This window comes from Falco naumanni, chromosome 15 (genome assembly GCF_017639655.2).
Source record: "Falco naumanni isolate bFalNau1 chromosome 15, bFalNau1.pat, whole genome shotgun sequence".
Taxonomy (NCBI): domain Eukaryota; kingdom Metazoa; phylum Chordata; class Aves; order Falconiformes; family Falconidae; genus Falco; species Falco naumanni.
The window spans coordinates 11859082-11877622 of NC_054068.1; the positions used below are offsets into that span (position 1 = coordinate 11859082).

General features: G+C 46.8%; 1 protein-coding gene across 4 annotated transcripts in view; it reads left to right on the forward strand.

The window, feature by feature from the left end:
* The window catches only part of SLC7A10 (solute carrier family 7 member 10), a 42310-nt gene that overhangs the window by 15133 nt on the left and 8636 nt on the right, over positions 1–18541 (forward strand). For 2 of the 4 annotated variants that reach the window (XM_040615618.1, XM_040615619.1), the window contains 3 exons: positions 10089–10293; positions 17011–17162; positions 17912–18037. In XM_040615618.1, coding sequence (XP_040471552.1) covers positions 10089–10293; positions 17011–17162; positions 17912–18037 — 483 coding nt within the window. Of the gene's footprint in view, positions 1–10088; positions 10294–13609; positions 13761–17010; positions 17163–17911; positions 18038–18541 lie in introns of those variants that run through there. The other 2 variants (XM_040615621.1, XM_040615620.1) reach the window with 2 other exon arrangements.

Here is an 18541-nt window from a genome sequence, read left to right on the forward strand (position 1 = left end):
CGCAAATAAAACAGAATAAAACCACGCACCAGCAGACGTCCGTCTTCTCCTTTATTATTTACATGTTCCTAAAAGGCCTGATCCCCAGCATCTCCTGGACATTTATCGACCTTAGTGCCAGTCTGGCCTCTGCAGACATCATCTAAATGTTTGGCCTCTAGCGTGGGGAGGCATTCCACAGGTGGGGACCAGCAATGACGGGTGGGGACAGCCATGTCTCCTTCCAGGTGCCCAGCTGGGCTCTGCAATTCCAAACACGCAGATTTGTCAATTAATCTGTCGTACCCAGTGTATGCCCACGTGTGTGCTCGGGAGAGCGTGATGCTTGCAAGCCACAGAATGGGATCAGAGTTCACAGTGCTGGTTTTGGTTAAGGGAGCGTTTGCATTTGACTCTAAGCACTATGGTGATAATATCCCACAGCCTAGAGGTCTTTACCATACCAGTGTGCTCTTCCTACAAGTACAGTCAGCACCTGCTATCTTAACCTCCTTTGAATGCTATTCAACCAGCGGGTTATTTTGTGATGATCATGTTAGCAAACCAGAGGCTTAAAAGTTTTCTTGATGAAATTTCTCTTGGTGAGCCTTCTGCTCGAGAAGAAAAGCAATTGACATATTATTACTAATTTTACAAAAAAGAAGGTAAAAGAGCATCCCCTTTCAGAAAGGCAGGAATTTTAAACGGGCACATTCTCTGGTTTTAAGCTGTTGGGTGCCTTAGTGGAGGCTGGGCTCCCAATGGTCCGAGCATGTTCAGCCTTGTATTTGCCACAGCAGGCTTCAGCCGAACAGCAGGGTACTGCAGCCCCGTAAATGCACCGTGCAGGTTTTGCAGCGCTGCTTTCTGCTGCTGGTGGAAAGTGATTCCAAACCAACAGTTTACGCCTTAAGCCAGAGCTAAAAGTGCAGCTTACTACTTTTAAAGAGCTATTCAAATAGCTCCAGGTATATTAAAGGCCCGGGGAAGACTGAGGATAGCAGTTCTCACAAATATGGTTTGATTGCTCTTCTCCAGATGGTGAATTTTTCATTAATTGCAGCCCAGCTGCAATTAAATTCATTTAATTGCAGCCCAGCTGTCTAGCATCCCCGAAAGCAGCCGTCACGTACAAGTAGTATCAGTTTGCTAGTTCTGCTCATCGGTGCCCTTTGCAGGGTAATCGGTCTTACACTTTCTTAAAACACAGAACACAAGAAAGCAGAGGTGCTTGTCTGTCAGGGAAAGCTACACGCCATCGTCTTGCCAACAGGCGGATGCCGGTGGCACCGGGGAAAGCGGCAAAGCCCCCAGGGGCAGGGGGAGAGCAGACTGCGCCCTGCAGCTCCCGCTCAGCCGCGGCGCGTTGGGTCCCCGGCGGGTCCCAGCGGGCGGCGCTGCTCGGCTCCGCCTGGCCCGGCCACTGTGAGCCGGGGCCGAGCCGCGCCGTGCCGTGCCCTGCCGTGCCCCGCAGGGGGCGCCACCCCGCGGGCCCGGCACGGGCTGCCCGCCCCCGGCTCCTGCCGGTCCGTAACGCCGTTGGGTTTGTTTTCCTCGAGTGAGGCAGTTGCGCCTGGCTTGGTAACTATTCCACCCGGGAAAAGGCAATACGATAAACGGCAAGCATCCTTCTGGGGATGCTGCGGCTCGTTGTAATGTATAGGTACTACATTTTACTATATAAATATTGAAATATAAATATAAAAATATTAAAATGACTAGCAAATCTCCATAGCACCGCGTGCAATAGCAAAACCGAACCCTGGTACTAAAACTATCACGCCCTCCGTGCTACCACAGCAGGTAGCATCGGTGAGGTTACACCTGAAATATTTCCTTTACTCAGTTTTCTGTTCTGCCCAAACCTTGTTAGAAAAACTTGGTTCTTCAAGTCCTCATGAACTACACCTGTGTTTTAGTGCTCAAGAGGCAAATATCTTCTTTATAAATCTATGACAAGTTACAGAAATTACTTTTGTCAGTATCTAAAGATTTTTAAAATCAGGCTACGTAAAAGCTGGGTGTAGCGTAATCAGATTATAAATTCTTAACCCAGCAAAATCCACTTGGAATGCTGGAACTGCAGTTTATAATGACTGGTCATGTTCTTACTTGCTAGGAATTTTAACATAAATATTTGAACTGAAGTCAGATTTTAAGAATTTTGTTAAACACCAATCCCCATAGACATTAAATTATCACTGTTACTTTTATAGCCATTTCTCAGTTTTACTTTTGCAAGCTTATTAGCCGAAGAGCCATAATTCATTTTCCACTGGTACAGTACTTTCATTTTTTACTCACATATGAAGTTAAATGGCTATTATTTTAATGCCAAGCTCTATAGATTCTTTTATTCCTCATCCTTTCTTCATTAAAAGTTTTCTGAATGCTATTTAAAAGCAAAGAAATTCAAGGCCATTGCATGAAATATCTAAAACACTGCCACACAGCCTAAATTCATGCTTGACTAGAACTTAAGAAAACTCACTTAGAGTGTTTGCTGGTTTTAATTCAGCAGAGTCCCTATAGTTTAGTAATTTTTTGGCCTGACTGCTTTGTCGATTCAGAACATCATTTTCCCTTTGTATTTGGGGGGGTGGGTGTGTGTGCACTTATAATCTGTTGTATTAAATGCTACACTTCTGTTAATAAGCTGGAGAGGAGCCGGGCAAAGGCTGAGCAGCACTTTGTGCCCATCCGTCCCGTTAAGTGCACGGCATTGCTTTTGTGCAAGCAGCCGTCACGTTGCCGGCGCTGCGGGTGCATTGCTCAGGGCAGAGCCGGAGGTCAGCTAGGGCAGAGGATGACAAGTTTATTTATTGTAAATAACTAGAGCCCTTGGGACTGCCTGTGCTGCCACAAGTTTTCTGGTTAGCACCGAAGCGATGAGCTATGCACGGGACTTCTTGGCTGGTTTTGTAGGTGTGTCATGCCCTGGGCTCACCAACAGGCAGTGGCAATCAAAATCAGTCACTAATTTCCTCAATTAGGAGTGCTTAACTCCTGAGAGCAAATTAGTAACTGACAATTAGCTGGACTGGAGGCCCCTCAGTTTAGCAGTTTTCTGCTAAATAAATATTTAAATAAATATCCACAATGAGTTACATCATCGCCATTTAATGGTTGGACTTGATGGTCTCAAACATCTTTTCCAACCTATATGATTCAGATTATTGATGCAATCCACCTCATATTTAATTTAGATGTAAACAAATTGTAAAGCACGGTTCCTTTTGACTAAGCTTTTTTGTTGTTGCTAAACAGTAATCTCAAATCTTTCATTTTTGAGATTTTTGAGATATTTCACACTCAATTAAGATTTATTTATTTATCAATTCCCAGGCAGTATGCAAAACTCCAGCATTTGTTTATAAGAGAGCTGTTTTGAGCAGTGACACGAACTGACATCCTGTTGGCCTGAACAATGTCTACTGACATGTGGGAGTCCTGAGAGGATGGGTAGACTTTTGATTATTCTTCTGTTCACAGCTATCAGTGAAAACTATCTGTTACCTGCTGTTGAGGATACAGTATACCAGTATAGCAAAAGAAAGCTGTAACAAACCAAGCTGGTATCCCCAACACATCATTTAAAAAAAACAAAACAAAACAAAACCACCAACAATCTCGTTTTCTACAGCTTCATAAAAAAGCGGCAAGTAATGGCTTACATTCCCCACATCGGCACTAAGAAAGGATGCTGGACTTGCCTTTCGTAGCCGAGATTCTCAGAGACATACTCAGACCATCTGTTACGACTGTAGCAGCGAACACCCAATATACAGTTAGGGATACAATCCTTGACGATACAGACTACTGCGTTTGACGTCTGTCTTACTGTTCCTACTCTGATTCAATAAACGTGGGACGCACCTCTGCAATGGTGCTGAAGGAAGCAGGACACCCAGGTAACACAGGCTTTCCCTCTGCCAGCGCTGCCTGCCTTCAAACATCTCATCTCTCCCCATCTTTACCTGCAACGTGTCACCCCGTGCTACGTGACCCGCTTTGAGCTTCGGAGTACCATCTTCTGAGGATAATAAACAGCATTTAATGAAAGCAAGAGCCTGGCAGGATTTTTGCTCACCAACCATACTCATGAACCACCAACAGTTCTTTAGGAATGTTGCCCGCTGTAATCCTTCACTGAACATCTAGTCACAAAGTGATTTACCTGACTGTGGTCAAAACAAAAAAAAAGGTGCAGAATTTCTTTGTTGTTAATATTTCACTTTGTAAGGCTAAGAGCTGCTTAGACAAATTTCTAGTTCATATTACAGACCCATTCAGAATTTCAGACGTGCAACAGATCTTTAAAGAAATGCACAAGCAGTAAAAAGGCTTGAGTGATATTTTTCTTTGCTAACCACACAGGAAATTGCTTAGTTTTATCAGAAATATGGTCTCTTAAATACAGTCAGTAAGGCCATTCCTGAAGAACTAAATACTTTCAGCAGGCGGCAAGATCCATTATTTTTACAGTCCGTGTGGATTTTGTGCTGCAGATAAATAAAAGATGCCCTAAGGATTTTGCACGCTAAGTGAATACGCAAATTATTACCAGGTCACTTTATTTTCTCACAAGCGCGGTGATATTTAGTGTTTTCCTTCAAAGTGCAATTCATAGGGTTTTGTAAATGAGAATTCAGCTTTTGTTTAAAATACGAGCTTCAGCTCCCGTAGTTACATTGAAAAATGTCAAAACCTGACCCCAAACGCCCTCTCACAGTTCAAAAGCCAGAGGCGAACTGGAAACCCTGGATTTCTGGGCAAAGCCTCATGCCCTGACCGGCGGGTCGGTACCGCGCTGCCCGAATGGTTTAGCTCTACACGAGGCGCTGACCTATGCACAAAACCGCACACCGTGTGTGAGCGACTGCTCTGGGAAACCCATCCCAGGGCCAGGTCTGAGCGCCAAAACTACAAACACGAAAGATCCCAAATGTAATTAGGAGAAGGACTGGAAATTGGAAAGGACGGGGGTTCTGGCATCCTCTTAGGCAAAACCCTGCTGTGGGACCCGCTGCCGCAGAGTCCATGGGGATGGAGCGTGGCTGATAGGAGAGGCTGGACTCGCTTCACACCCCGTTTGCTGCCGTGTTACAAGAGCTGTTGTGGGTTTGTCCAACCTCCAGCAGGTCGGTGGCACTGCAAGCACGCTGGGTCACAGCCGCCCCGGCCGTTTGGGCTGTAAGCATTGGGAAACCAGGGCAGGCTCCCAGAGGACAGCGCAGCTCGTCTTGGATAAAACTCCCCAGCAGCAGGTTATAGCACTGCATGCAGAGTACAGCTGGGAAAAGATTTGTTCAGTGTTTAAAATTTTTTTAAAAAAACATGAATTCCTATATTACAGGATTTTTTTCTTTTATTACCTGAATCCTATTGTCTCACCATAGTCAGTTGCCGCAGTATGCACTTTCCCATATACAGCATGTTATTTTGTCATCTTATATATCTAGGTGTTTGTTGCCTTTTTTCCCCCTTTCACAATAACTCTTGAAGTGGTATTACTCCATTACATTTAACAAAAGGCTGCCTCAGCTTTTGTTAAAAAATTACGTTCCTAACCCTCGTGAGTTATTTTAGAAAATTCTCAAAATCTAAGCCATGAAGCCTTAAAAAAAAATAATTACAAAACACAGAAGGCAGGTAAAATAGCCTGCAATATATAACTTCTAACATCTCATTCAGTGTCGTTGTATTTAATTTTTATTTTTTTTTAATTTATTGAGAGTGATTTCTACATCCTAGAAAAACAGGGGTGGGTGAGGAGAAAAGAATTTGAAAAAAAAAAAAAAAAAAAGAAAGAAATGGCTGTGTCTTTTCACCTCTCCGGTCAAGTAACACATCCAGCAGCGCTGTGCAGCTCAGCGGGAGCACCCGGGGTCTTAGGGAGTGTGGGAGCAGATCGCCCAAGGTCTTGCTGGCTCTGGCAGTCCTTGCCAGGGTCACCTTTCCACACCAACGAGCAGCTCTTGAACAATTTTATGAGCCAGTTTCTCCAAGTTAAGAACAAGAATGTTTTTCTCTAACATTAAGCGGGCATAGCTATGAAGTCTACCTTTCCCCTTGCCCCATCACAGACCATTCTTATTGTGAATAAGCAAAAAAATAAATAAATTCACAGAATTCGTCAAATTCTAGGCTCTCAAATATGTCTTTCACAAACTCAACTGACTGGAGTGGAAAGAGAATTTTGTTCCAGAGGTAAGTATTTTTTCAGGTTATCTTTCCAAGGCTCATTGGTGTGCTGAGAAACATTTTTTAATTTTTTTTTTTTTTTTAATTACTAGCAGAAACATTTTAATATGCCAAGGGAGCAGGCTTGGGCCAGCAGACAGACAAAATCAGGCTCATCATCCCACTCTCCCCTGCTTGGACCACTTCACTTGCCTTGTTTCCTGTGTCCCCACCTCTCTCTGTCCTCCACTTTTGTGGCTGGCATAAGGCATCGAGCATTTGTGGTGGGCTTGGGGCGCACGGCACCACAACACAAGTGTGCATCTGCCTTACCCAAGCCACTGTGCTGTGCGACTGCATCAGTACTTCCTTAGGCTTGATCTGGAGGAAGCTTCAAATTTAGCATTTTTAGATGAGGTGCCTTTTACTGTGATCGCTTAGTACTGGTTTGTTGTTTACAGCTTCCAGTAACTGGCTCATACCTGCCAGGCAGGGGTAAGGCTGCAATATTACCAACAGGAATACATACATATATATATATATATATATTTCTAGACAGCCTATTCTGTATTATAGTCCTAAGAGATGTCTGTGGCATGTACATACAAAATGCAAACATTAGTCTCCTTTTGGTTCAAAGGGGTAATTTTGTAGCAAGAAACTGTAGTAGAGGCCACAGAGGAGCACAGAAAGTGGCCGATTTACAAGAATTCATTAGTTTTCTCCAGCTCTTCACATCTTAAAAAGAAAAAATAAGTGCAGTGAGTGTCAGGAGTAGCAGCAGTAGTAAAGCTGAAATTATCCTCGAGACAGCGAGCACAGGAATGACAGTCTCCCTGAACTGCACAGCCAATTCCTTTCTTGCCCCAGAGCTGCTCACCAAATTCCCTCTAGTTCCTGCTGACAGAGGCTTGCTTTGAAATACTTATTTGTAGGTGAAGTGCCTGCCTTACTGCTAAGACTTCTGGCCTAAGAACTTTCACTAAGGAACATGAGACCTCCTGAAAACTCTGCTTCTCGTCAGGCAGTTTCTGACATCTCATTCTCCTGGATCATTTCAGCATCTCCACCATATCTATTTTTAAACACACCCTACGCCAAGTGAAGCAAAGGCACTTCCCAGACACATTTACCACATTCATGGCAGGTTTCCATCAGAACATTTTGTTGTCGGAAGGGGTGTAGCACTTCCACTCTTGCTGGTAGGGCTTTTGCACATGTTGCAAGAGCAAAATAATAGGAAATCCATAATGAGTTTGGAAGAGAATTTTGTGTTGTCGTATATTCGTTCATGAAGGACATTAGAGTTTTGAAAATATGATTAACTACTTAATTTAACAAAAATAATCTGTGAATGTTTGTGTGAAATAACCATCCAGAAGGCTGCTGGTTCCTTCTTGTCCTGCTCTGTCAGGTAGCTGCACCCAGAAAGCATTCCCCTTAAACAAAGTAAGTACTGGCTCTTTCCAGCTCAGCGCACACTGGCACGTATGGCAGCCTTGCCGTAACAGGAGGGCATCGCTCCAAGCCGTGCAGCGCCACGGACACCTCCCCCCTACAGCAGTTCGGGTCTGAGTAAGTCCCGCTGCCCCTTGCTGCCCATCACCCGGGCGGCTGGGGATGAGCAATGCCCTTTCCTACAGGCAGAAACCCGAAGCACAGAGATTCGGGGCTTTGACGCTGCCAAGTGCAAGCATTTACAAAACACACCATCAACTACCTGTCTGTGCATTTAGACTGCACTTTATCACTGCTGCGCCAGACGGCCGCCACCACCTTATCTCTGCAGTTACGCCTCACCGGGACTCGTCTCTCTCTTCCTCGGGTCCATCGCAGCATGGCCCCATCACACCTTCCCACGGTGCTGCTGCTGCTTATCTCCCCATTTCGCCACCCTTTCCAGCCCGCTGGCGGTTCTGCCCATCACAGCGAAGCAGCTGTGCAGGTGCAGGAAGCCCGGTGCAGGCAGCTCACCCCCTCGCCAGTGCAAAAGCCGCAGCGGTGCTTGGGGGTCACCCCATCAGCCCCACACAGCCTACCCCTGCAGAGGCACCACCCCGTGATGTTGCACATCAGCTTGGAGATCTGCTACATCGCTCATCTGTTACCAGTTCAGGGGATGCCATGCTGTGTTCGGATTTTATCCTTTCTCCATGTACTCACGGAATGAAAAGGTGACACAAAGCACGGGGGTGGAAGCTCTTGCCGAGAGCTTGCTAAAGGATGGGTAACGCACCTGCTGTTTGCTGCCAAAAACAGCAAACCTGAGCTAAGGTGCAAGAGAGCACTGAGCAGGAGAAGACGGCATGAGGGGAGCCGGGAGATGCATGTACATGTTATTCTGTCTTCAGGTGATTCCTGTTTGTTCAGTACTGGGGTTGCCGAAGAGGAATATTGTCCCATCCCAAAGAGGCAATTAAACCCTACAGTTCTATTGTGGTGAGAAGCAGTATGTCCGAAGTTCAGCATGCTCCCCAAAATACCACTGGCTAATACCTCCTCCCAAAATTGCAGTATTTTGAGGTATATTGATCTGCAAAAAATAGAGATACACAGGTATCTATGCTGGCAGGTAGTGGATCATTTTTAAGGGTCCTTTCTAACTTAAGGCCGTCTTCCATATGCATGAGCATAACTGTTCCAACTGCAGCGCACAGCAGTACCAAAGACTGTCAAGACAGTTTTTAAACTCCTAAGGCAGGTATTTTCTTTTCAGCTCAAGTTCAAGATCTGTTACAGTTCTTGAACAGGACACAAGCAGTCTTCCAGAAAAGCTTGTTTGTTTTAAATATGTTGAACACTTCAGCCAGCAGGAGAAACCGTGATCAAAAAGCCCCATAAATTTTATCAAGTATTAAGTATGCTTTAGCAATATGTTAACTCCTCATCTATCTTCTTGAAGGATTTCACCACTCCACTCCAGCCATGTAGCTTCCCAGTAGGGAAGACCCGGAACAAATCTATTAGCGCTGTGAATGATACTGTGCCACTCAGCGGCATCAAAGCCTGTTCCTTCAGCGCAAGCTGCCGTGATTGATGCTGTAGCAGTGCTTAGGGCTCCCTGTGCGAGTTCAGCTAAGAGATAGTTATATTTAATTTTACTGTTATTCTGGTACGATCTAGTTCTGATAACATCTACATCCCTCATTGGATTATTTTTTTTTTTTTTTAATCCATAGAAAGTGCTTTTGGTCCTGGTGGCTGTCCATCCCAGCTGCACCCTTTCTACACCCAGAACTGCCTTGGCTCACGTGCTAAACAAACAAAATTAGCAAGACAAAGTCCTCATTGTCCAATATTTCAGTCACCCCACAATCTGCCTTTAAAATCTATGGGTGATGACTAAGTGGCACAGTTATTGCAAATATAAAATGTTAATGGGTTTCTATATTTCAGACTTTGAGATGATTTTTTGAAGCACAATCTATGATCTTCCCTGGTGGCAAGAGTACCCCTTGGCCCCCACATTACAGCTAATTCTACATCATCTTTTTTGACCTCCCAGCCCCCTTGAAGATGGGCCTTAACTTGTTTAGATTCCTCGCAGGAGGAGATGAAAAATCTTCATTACAAAGTTGCTTCTGAGAAGTCCTTTTGATGAAATACTTGGGCACGGCGGGTCACAGGAGATAGTCATTCAAGCTGTGTGAGCTCACACCACAAAACCACTAGCTGCGAACGCAGATGTTTTCCTGAGTCTCACCGTGTCTCAGCAGAGCTGAGCATGGGCTTACCATCCTGGACTGCAGGAAAGTGGCAAGGCTTTGCCCAGGGCACGATCAGATAAAACACAATCATGCAAAACCTGGAAGAGAGGGGTTGGGTGGGGTCTGTGGGTGAGTTTGCCTAGGTTTTTTAATTAAAAAAAGAAAAGAAAAAGTATGTTTCCCACTTTTACCTCACTGCAAACCTCTTGTCCTTTCCAGGTAATATCATCGGTTCTGGGATCTTTATTTCGCCAAAAGGAGTTTTGGAGCACGCCGGCTCGGTGGGACTCGCTCTCATTATTTGGGTGCTTGGCGGCGGGGTGGCTGCCCTTGGCTCGCTATGTTACGCTGAACTGGGAGTCACTATCCCCAAATCGGGAGGGGATTATTCCTACGTCACAGAGATTTTTGGTGGGTTAGCTGGGTAAGTACCCTATCTCTATAAAGTAATTTGAAAACACATTCACATGAAGTATTTTGTGTGAAAAAGATACCCGACTTGGAAGAGACAGGGAACATTTGTCAATAAAATGCTTTTGCAAAATCATTCTTTCTGTTCTCATTAGAAATACCAAATCGCCCCTACGCAGAGCTCCTGGTGCTGCCTTCCGAGGGAAGGCGACGGCTGCTTTCCCTTCCCCCTCTGACTCAGTGGGGTCTGTGGCAGGAAAGAACGATGCTGCAAACGATGCTGTGTCCAAGTAACATTCCCGTGTGCCAGCCCTGATCAGTACCTTGCACTGAGGAGCTTCACGCGTCAGGGCAGCCGGGCTGGAGCTACTTACTGTAAACCAAAGCTGCTTGCAGCACCGCTTCGTTTACTGCAACTGCACAGAGTAACGAGCATTGTAAATACAAGGAGGGGGAAACGCTAGCTCTGGGAGTGATTTCTCTTTGCAAATACCACTAACAGAGTAGTGTGGCTAGGGGAGGAAGGGACAAGTGAGAAGAGGTCATAATTTCTATTTGACTATGTACTTTTTTTGTGTATTCTACAAGAAAAATTAAACCGTCAGTCTGTACTCACAGCTTACTAGAGAAGCAATGAGACTTTCTGGCCAGCTCACTCATTTGCAAGTAAAGAGGCCATGCCACATGTTGCTGTTTTATTTGTGAAAAATAGGCACCATAACTACAAACTGGAACAAGAAGGAGGAAAAAAAAAAAAAAAAAAAGAAAAGCAAATTACTTCTCATTTGAGGTGGAAAAGGAGCTCATAGCAGCTGAGCTGGCTGCTGAGCTAGAGTCAACCAGCACAGGTGTAACATGGACAGGCTGTCACCCTGTCCCATGGGCTGTCCTCTTGCTCCTGCCTGCCTCAGCTTCGTGCCACCCAGGCACAGGGCACAGCCAGCATCTGAATGCACACTAGGTGACAAGGTCGTTTTCTGATGCTTGTCAGAATTAAGCCGCTGCTTATACTAGTTCTCATGGAAGTCCCTGTTTCTTCAGTCAGAGGAACCGCTCCTCTGAACACTGTCCTACTTTGCATAAAGAATTACACTGGCGTGGTAGCACGGATTGAGGTGACAACAGCATTGGCTTGGTTAACCAAAATCTCCACTCGTCTTCACCGAGGTTTGGTCTCTTACGGGGGCAGGAGCCGCACAGCAAAGCCCCTGCCCTCCTGCAGCTTCCCCCATCGCCTAGTCCTGGGAAGGGGGTCTGCAAGCACAGACCATGAAAATGAAAAAGCATAAAACTGCACAAGCAGTCACAAGTGCTATCTCAGGAATATCACTGTGAGGGAGGCCAGAAACCGCCAGTTTCACAAAACCAAGAGAATTATGCTTTCTAGGGGAGAGAAAGAAAGTAATTAGAAATCAAGTACAACTAAACCCGGCTTTAGCTGTTCCTCAGCTCACTCTGCTGTGTTCAGGGAATTCGCATGGCACCAGCAGCACCGGGCTACGCGGTCGCTGCAGCAAACCACGCGCCCATTGACTGATCGCTGCCCACCACTTACGGGGCACACACAGCGCTCCCACCCCCCAGGCAGGGAGCTCCCTGCGCTGGCAGCAGCTTGCTTGGTGTCCGGGCTTGCGATGTACAGGCAATATCAAAAAAGCAACCTTGTCACCTAAAGGGAAGCACTGCTCCTATTCTTGCTTTGCAAAGAGACTTCACATTTTCTTACAAGGAAATAAACAGTTTTCTAAGTATGACAAAGGGTTGCCTTAGGCAAGAAGTCTCTGGGTAGGTTTTGGTGTAAAAAGGGGAGCTCGCTCATGTTTTCCAGTAAATCCAGGCTGGGAATGCACCCTGCTGCACTTCGCTGAGCCACCACCTAAAGCCTGCAGCTTTAGGGAACTCTCGCAAGCACCTTCAGTTTTCCCCTTTGGAAGTTCCCATTCCCCCGCTGGCCCCTGGCACGTGGGGCTCTGAGCTGAAAGGGGCCTGGCAGGAGCTGGCACTGCGCCTCCCCCGAGGAAAAGAACGCTGCTCCTCCAAAAATTCAGTTTTCTCTTCTGATTTAATCCTTCTACAGCAAAGAACATCAAATTCAGCACACAAGGCTTTAGCGTACCTGCCAAAGAATTTTCCCGATGGCAAATCTGGATGCTTTGGTCTGTTCATATGAAGAGGTTTATTACAGGAGCACGTGCTGTACCCATCCAGGCCATGAGATCTCCTCTTCACTTCTGTTACCTTTTCCCTAGCCCCCAAATCCTCCCTGTTTATTATGTTTTCCTGCATAGGAACAGAGGAGTACTATTTGATCATAACAGCCGTTGGAGCACTATGTGCCCCAGCTTCTGTGTCTAGCAGTATTGGTAGTTGGTTGCGTAAATAAATAAAAAATAATAAATTGTAACACTGCTAGGTGTGCTGTAAGAAGGTGGATGGAATAAAAGAGAGAGGCAGGACAGGGCTGTGTCCTGAGCTGGCAGAAGCTCTGGCTGCAGAGCAGCGGCCCCGCTCCAAGGCTGAGGACAGCTGCAGGGCAGTGCATGCGATGCTGCTGAGGGCAGCAGTGATGGCAAAACTCAGCAGATGACCCTGCAGAAGGGACACTGCCCGGCAGCTCCGGCCAGGCAGGGCTCCTGTGGCACTGCACGCTGGTCTGGTACTAAGAGAGCAGACCTCCTGCTTTCATCCTCATTTAGAAATCAGCTTGGTTTTAAATAGCATTTGTATAGAGTACACTAACTGCTGGAATGCATCACATCCCATGCTGCTGGAGCCGTCCGAGCACAGCTCATCTCACACACATACGGGCTTGCATGTCTGTACAGGTCATAAAAACAACATTGGCCAAAATAATAAATAATAGGCTTAATACTTATTCTTGCAGAAGGCAATACATTCAGCCCACTAGTTTATTTCTGATAAATACAACTTCTTTTGGAATGTTCAGCAATAATGTTGCAACGCAGCTGCTTCACCAGCAGTGACTGATGACCGGACATACATCCTTACTAAAAATCTATAGTATTGAAATCAGCAGAGAGCATGAAGCCAAAGCTTTGATAAGTGTCACTCCAAACTGCAAGTAAAACATGCTTCAAATGTACTTGAATGTTTCCTTTTTGTTGTTGCTACAATAATCTGAGGTTCCAAAGGCAGCAATTGTTTCAGCAAGGTAGGATAACATTAACAATATTCAAACTAGCTCCAACTTTCTTAAACCAGCTCAGCTTTTCCTGGGATAAGGTGATCTGTACTGCAGCATCTATTTCAAACTGTTTTCTTTTGTTAATGACAAAAGTAGGGTACACTCTAATTTTCTATTTTCACAGGCTGCTTTGACTCCATGATATTTTATATCCAACGTGAGAGCCTCTTGGGAGTACAGGCACACCCCAAATACATGTTTGAGAACCAATTTCACCAAGACCATTAGACTATTAGAGACCCAGATCAAACCATGCTGTTCATTTCTTTCCACAGGTGAGGAAATTAGTATGCAAAGGTATCCGCAAAAAACTCAGTTTTGGCCCCAGGATGACCAGCACTTCCACATGAATGCCACACCTTCCCAAAAGCAGCATGTGCCACCACAGACTGTCACTTATTCCAGCATGTTTCTAACATGAAGGCGGGCGGGGGGGGTGGGAGTGGATGTGGAATCTAATGCACGTGCACATCGATGGGAGGACAGACATTAACTTCAATGGACTTTGGATCAGACTCAGCAACAGAAAAACCCCACCAGCAGAGGCCATCCAGCTAGCAGCTATTGACACCTGTTACACACCAGCATGGTTTGCTCAGAATACAGGCGGGGAGGTTATTTTACCAGCCTCTTCGCCATCAGCATATGCAGGAGCTCAGATCTCCCATGCAAACTCCAGTGTTCAGAAAAGAAGAAAAGACATAACCTAGGGGAGGGGGGGAATCACAAGAGCAGGTAGATCTTCCTTTTTTATCTACATTCAGCTGTCTCAAGCCTGTTTCTAAAGGTCTGATGGATTCTTAGTCAGCAACAAGAGAAGATTTAACTTCTCAGGCTCTTGCAGCACTGTAAATTACTGAGTAACTGTGAAAGATGATCAAATAGGGTTCAGCTCCTGGCACCCTCAGTGCCACAGCTCAGCCCTCGGGGCAGTAATTCCCCTGCTGTCCATTTGAAGAGCAGGGCAAAGTAACTCCAGGGGTGCCACAATGGCATCTCCCTGCTTCAGGCTGGACGTTTGGCTCCCAGCGCTGGTGACATTCCCTCCACTGCTCGGGGCAGCCAGCGCACCCCCAGCCCTCCTGCTCCACTGCGACTTGTCAAACTGTGCGCTGCCATAGCGAGGGCATCTAACTCCGTGATGTCTGCAGGAGATTTCAGCCCTGTGTCGTCTAAATTAATTATAGCTGATCTGGAACGGTTGTTCTTTGCTAAGGAAATTGTGCTCTTAACTCTTCCTACACAACAGATGATAAAAGGAGGTGCTTTAAAAGCAAAGACTTCCTAGAAGACTCAGAGCATTGGGTAATCACGTTAGAATTAATTCCTGCCTGCCAGCCACAGCAAACACCACTTCCCCATGAGAAACTAAGCTCCAGAACAGCCATCCCTGTTCACCCTCTGGCTCCTGATGCTGCCCCAGCAGCTGCCGGCAGCACTGCGAGAGCAAAGCAAGTGCTCAACAGTGCAGCCCCGACCCCAGCAGTTCAGGGACATGAATGTGATCCGAGTGACCAGCATGGACATCTTTTTCTCAGAACCAGGCTTTGGTTAAAACTTACCTGGAAAAGCAAGATAAAAGTGGGTCTACATCTTAGCAAGCTTCCTTCTTCTTTTAATGCCATCGCGTTTGAACTTACCATTTGACAGTTCAACTTTGTCACCCTCTGCGAAAATTTTGCATTTACTTTAATTGGCATTATCAGTCCTGCATGTATTTCAATCCAGCGTGAAACAAATTGACTGTCAGAAATCTATTAAATTATTCACATTCTCATTAAACTGCATCCTACCCAACACCGACTGTAACACGCTCCACACAACAACATAGAAGCAAGGGCCAGTTTTGCCAGAAATACTGTTTTCAGAGTCATTCTCCCCACTGAACGTTTTTACCCGAGCACAGTGGTCAGCCTCCATAAATCGTACCGGCTAAGGTAAATGTGACCGGGAAGGGCTGGTGGGCTCTGCACCAAACCCCATGGCCCCGCTGAGCCCTGCCACCTGGCAGCAGCACTGCTGGCCGACGCAGCTGGGGCTCCCACAGGGGCAATGGGCGTTGAACTTGACCTCACCGTGCACCCCCAGCCTCCTAACCCTGTCAGAAAATCATCTCATCGTTGCAGTCTGTAAGTCAGATTTAGTCTTCAGCGGGGACCAGCTGGGTTAACTCACCCAGCAGGCAGAGTCTGCACAGCTGCCCCAAACTGGGTGTGCCACCCACAGCACCAAATAGCACAAAGCGATTACTGGGGGAAACTGCTGGGGACCACAACAAAAAGCGTTAGAAATCGGGGAAAAAAGGCACACAACAAAATAAAGAGAAGGGGAGAAAATGCCCGAGTCAAAAACAACAGCGCTATTTGGGAACCAGCTCTTGCATCATGCCAATTTACCAAATTAACTCTCTGGTTGTTAATAAGAAAAAGGAAGTGTCAGGTTACCCCATACTTCTCAGAAACAAGGCATGGAGGATAGGACTGAGAAACACTCACCACCTGGTCCCAAGGAGCACCCAGCAAGCAGCACTCCCTCCCTCCTGGTTACCAGCACCGGGAGGGGCTTCCCCAGCTGGTGCTGGATTTAAGGGGCTGGCAGCAGGCAGCATGCTGGGAGGGAGCAGCTTTTAAGAGAGCAACCCACACAATCTAGAAATTATACGGTCTTACTTGGAAACATCCATTTCCAATCCTCATTTGTGCTGTGCATCCCTGCATGTTACATTTGTGCATGTATATGAATGAATGAATGCGTGTGCATGTATCTGTGCGTGCATGCACATGGCAAGAAGGATTTCGCTTTCTTACAATGACTACTTCTCGCTATGAAAGTAATTCTTCAAGTATTTTACAACACTAACCAGATCCACTGCGGCTTTTGTAAGATAAGTATTTTTTTCCCCTTTTCCCAGAGTGAGAAATCAAAACTTCTCGCAGTTTGTATTTGCAAAGGTACCTCATTTGTGGCAATCACCTCCAGTGGCAGCTGGAGGCAGGCAGCCAGCTGAGCCATCACAGAAGGCTGCAGCACTGAGCTGCCCTGGCCCCGGGTGCAGAGCCAACCCAAAAGGTGACAAGAAACCCCCCAGTGACCAGCAGGGAGCCAGCAGCAGCCCCAAGAGTGCAGCTGGCCCAGAGCTGGCTGCCCTGCTGAAACCCCTCAGAGATGCCTTCAACGTAGGGACTGCTGTCTGCTGTGGTAAGGCACCAGCCCAGGAGCAACAGAGATGCTTTCACTGTGACATACAGAGCTAAATCAAAGCATGCCCACCGGGCATAATCCTCACTCTTCCATATGTCCCTAAACTGTGCTTTGCTTAAAAATGTTTAATTTAAAATCCAGATTGTGCTGGGAACATGGGAAAAGGGATGAGGAGAGGCACAAGTAGGTGACTGTCAGGTGTGACCAGGACAGAGGTGCTCAATGCCTTGGGAGCCATCCCAGAGCACGGCACAGCTGAGCGTGCGGTACGTCCTCCAGCACACCCCCAGCGCTGCTTTCTTGTGCTTTTTCTTGGCTTTTCAGGTTTCTACTGCTGTGGAGCGCAGTGCTTATCATGTACCCAACCAGTCTGGCCGTCATTGCGCTGACCTTCTCAAACTATGTCCTGCAGCCTGTCTTCCCTAACTGTATCCCCCCCTATAATGCCTCCAGGATCCTCTCCATGGTGTGTTTACGTGAGTATTTGCTCCTTGTGCGCACACAAAGCTTGCCTCGGTTTTACATGGGACCACTTGAGGGGCTACTCCAGCCAGGCTTGGCTCACGGCCACAACCCAAAAGGCAAGCGGGGAGGTCTCAGGACAGGCACTGTGTCTGTGAGGGATACTCGGCCCCTTCCCACTTGCCCACAGCCAGCAGAGTGGGCTGGAGCGGGGCGCAGCACCCAAATCCCTGCAGGTCCCAGGGAAAGTGGCGGCAGGTGAACTGGTGGGATGGGGCGGCGCTGCGCTCCCTGCAGAGCCACAGGCACACGACACGGGCGACCCACCAGCACGTTACCCACCACCACCACAGACCTTTCCAGTCTTTTACATTCACAAATGCGAGCGTGTAGGAAGCGCAGCACGCCACCGGCTCTGCATTAATAACTTACGGAGCCACCAAAAGCAAACGAGAGCTATGGGGCTGAAGGCATTCGCGACGTCCTCGAGGAAGCAGCAATCCCCACACATGTAGCACTACTGGGACACAGTTATTATTGCTGGGGGAGCCCCGACCAGCAGTGCCCGAGGGGGGAAGGCTGTTGGCTCCCTGCAGCTGGTAGTCTCCTAGGGAAAGGCAACAGTCCTCCTCACCCTCGCTCCCAGCCATGCTAGAGTTCCCTGCAGGAATGTGCACGTCGGTCTGTGTTTTTCAATGCTTTGACTGTGTGTTCTGCAAAACGCATGATTTCATTTCACTGAATTCAGTCTTTTGCTCTCCAGTCCTCCTGACCTGGGTGAACAGCTCCAGCGTTCGATGGGCAACGCGCATTCAGGATATATTTACAGCAGGAAAACTCTTAGCTCTGACCCTTATCATTATTGTGGGCTTCATACAGATCTTTAAAGGTACTCTGTGAGACAGCTCTAACAAGGGTATGGTACTGCTGATAGTCTTGATTTTTCCCACTGATAGCACTGTTTCCTCCTTACAAACAAGCATGAAGGAGTGCTGGGTTTAGCCGAGCTGCGGGGCTGTGTATTCACACAGCTGTGGAAAGGAGGGCACAGCGGAGAAATCAGCTGCATCCCCTTAAACAAGTTCCTCTCCGGCCTGCCTTGTCGATTTTGATAGAATAAAGGAGGGCAGCCGAGGATGTTTCAGAATAGTAACTGAAATTTCTTAATCTGCTTGAAATTTTTTAATCTGTTGTATGTACCTTAAATTTGATGTGCTCTGGGTGTGAAATGAGTAAGTGATGCCTTGCCCAGGGCAGGAAGACACCTGCTTCATTTTAGGCACTAGTCCAATTGCCTACAAGAAGTCCCTTATACGATTAAAAATAGGCCAAAAAAAGTCTCATTGATTCACCAACTTGATGGAAAGCAGAAAACACAAAAGGCTCACAATGT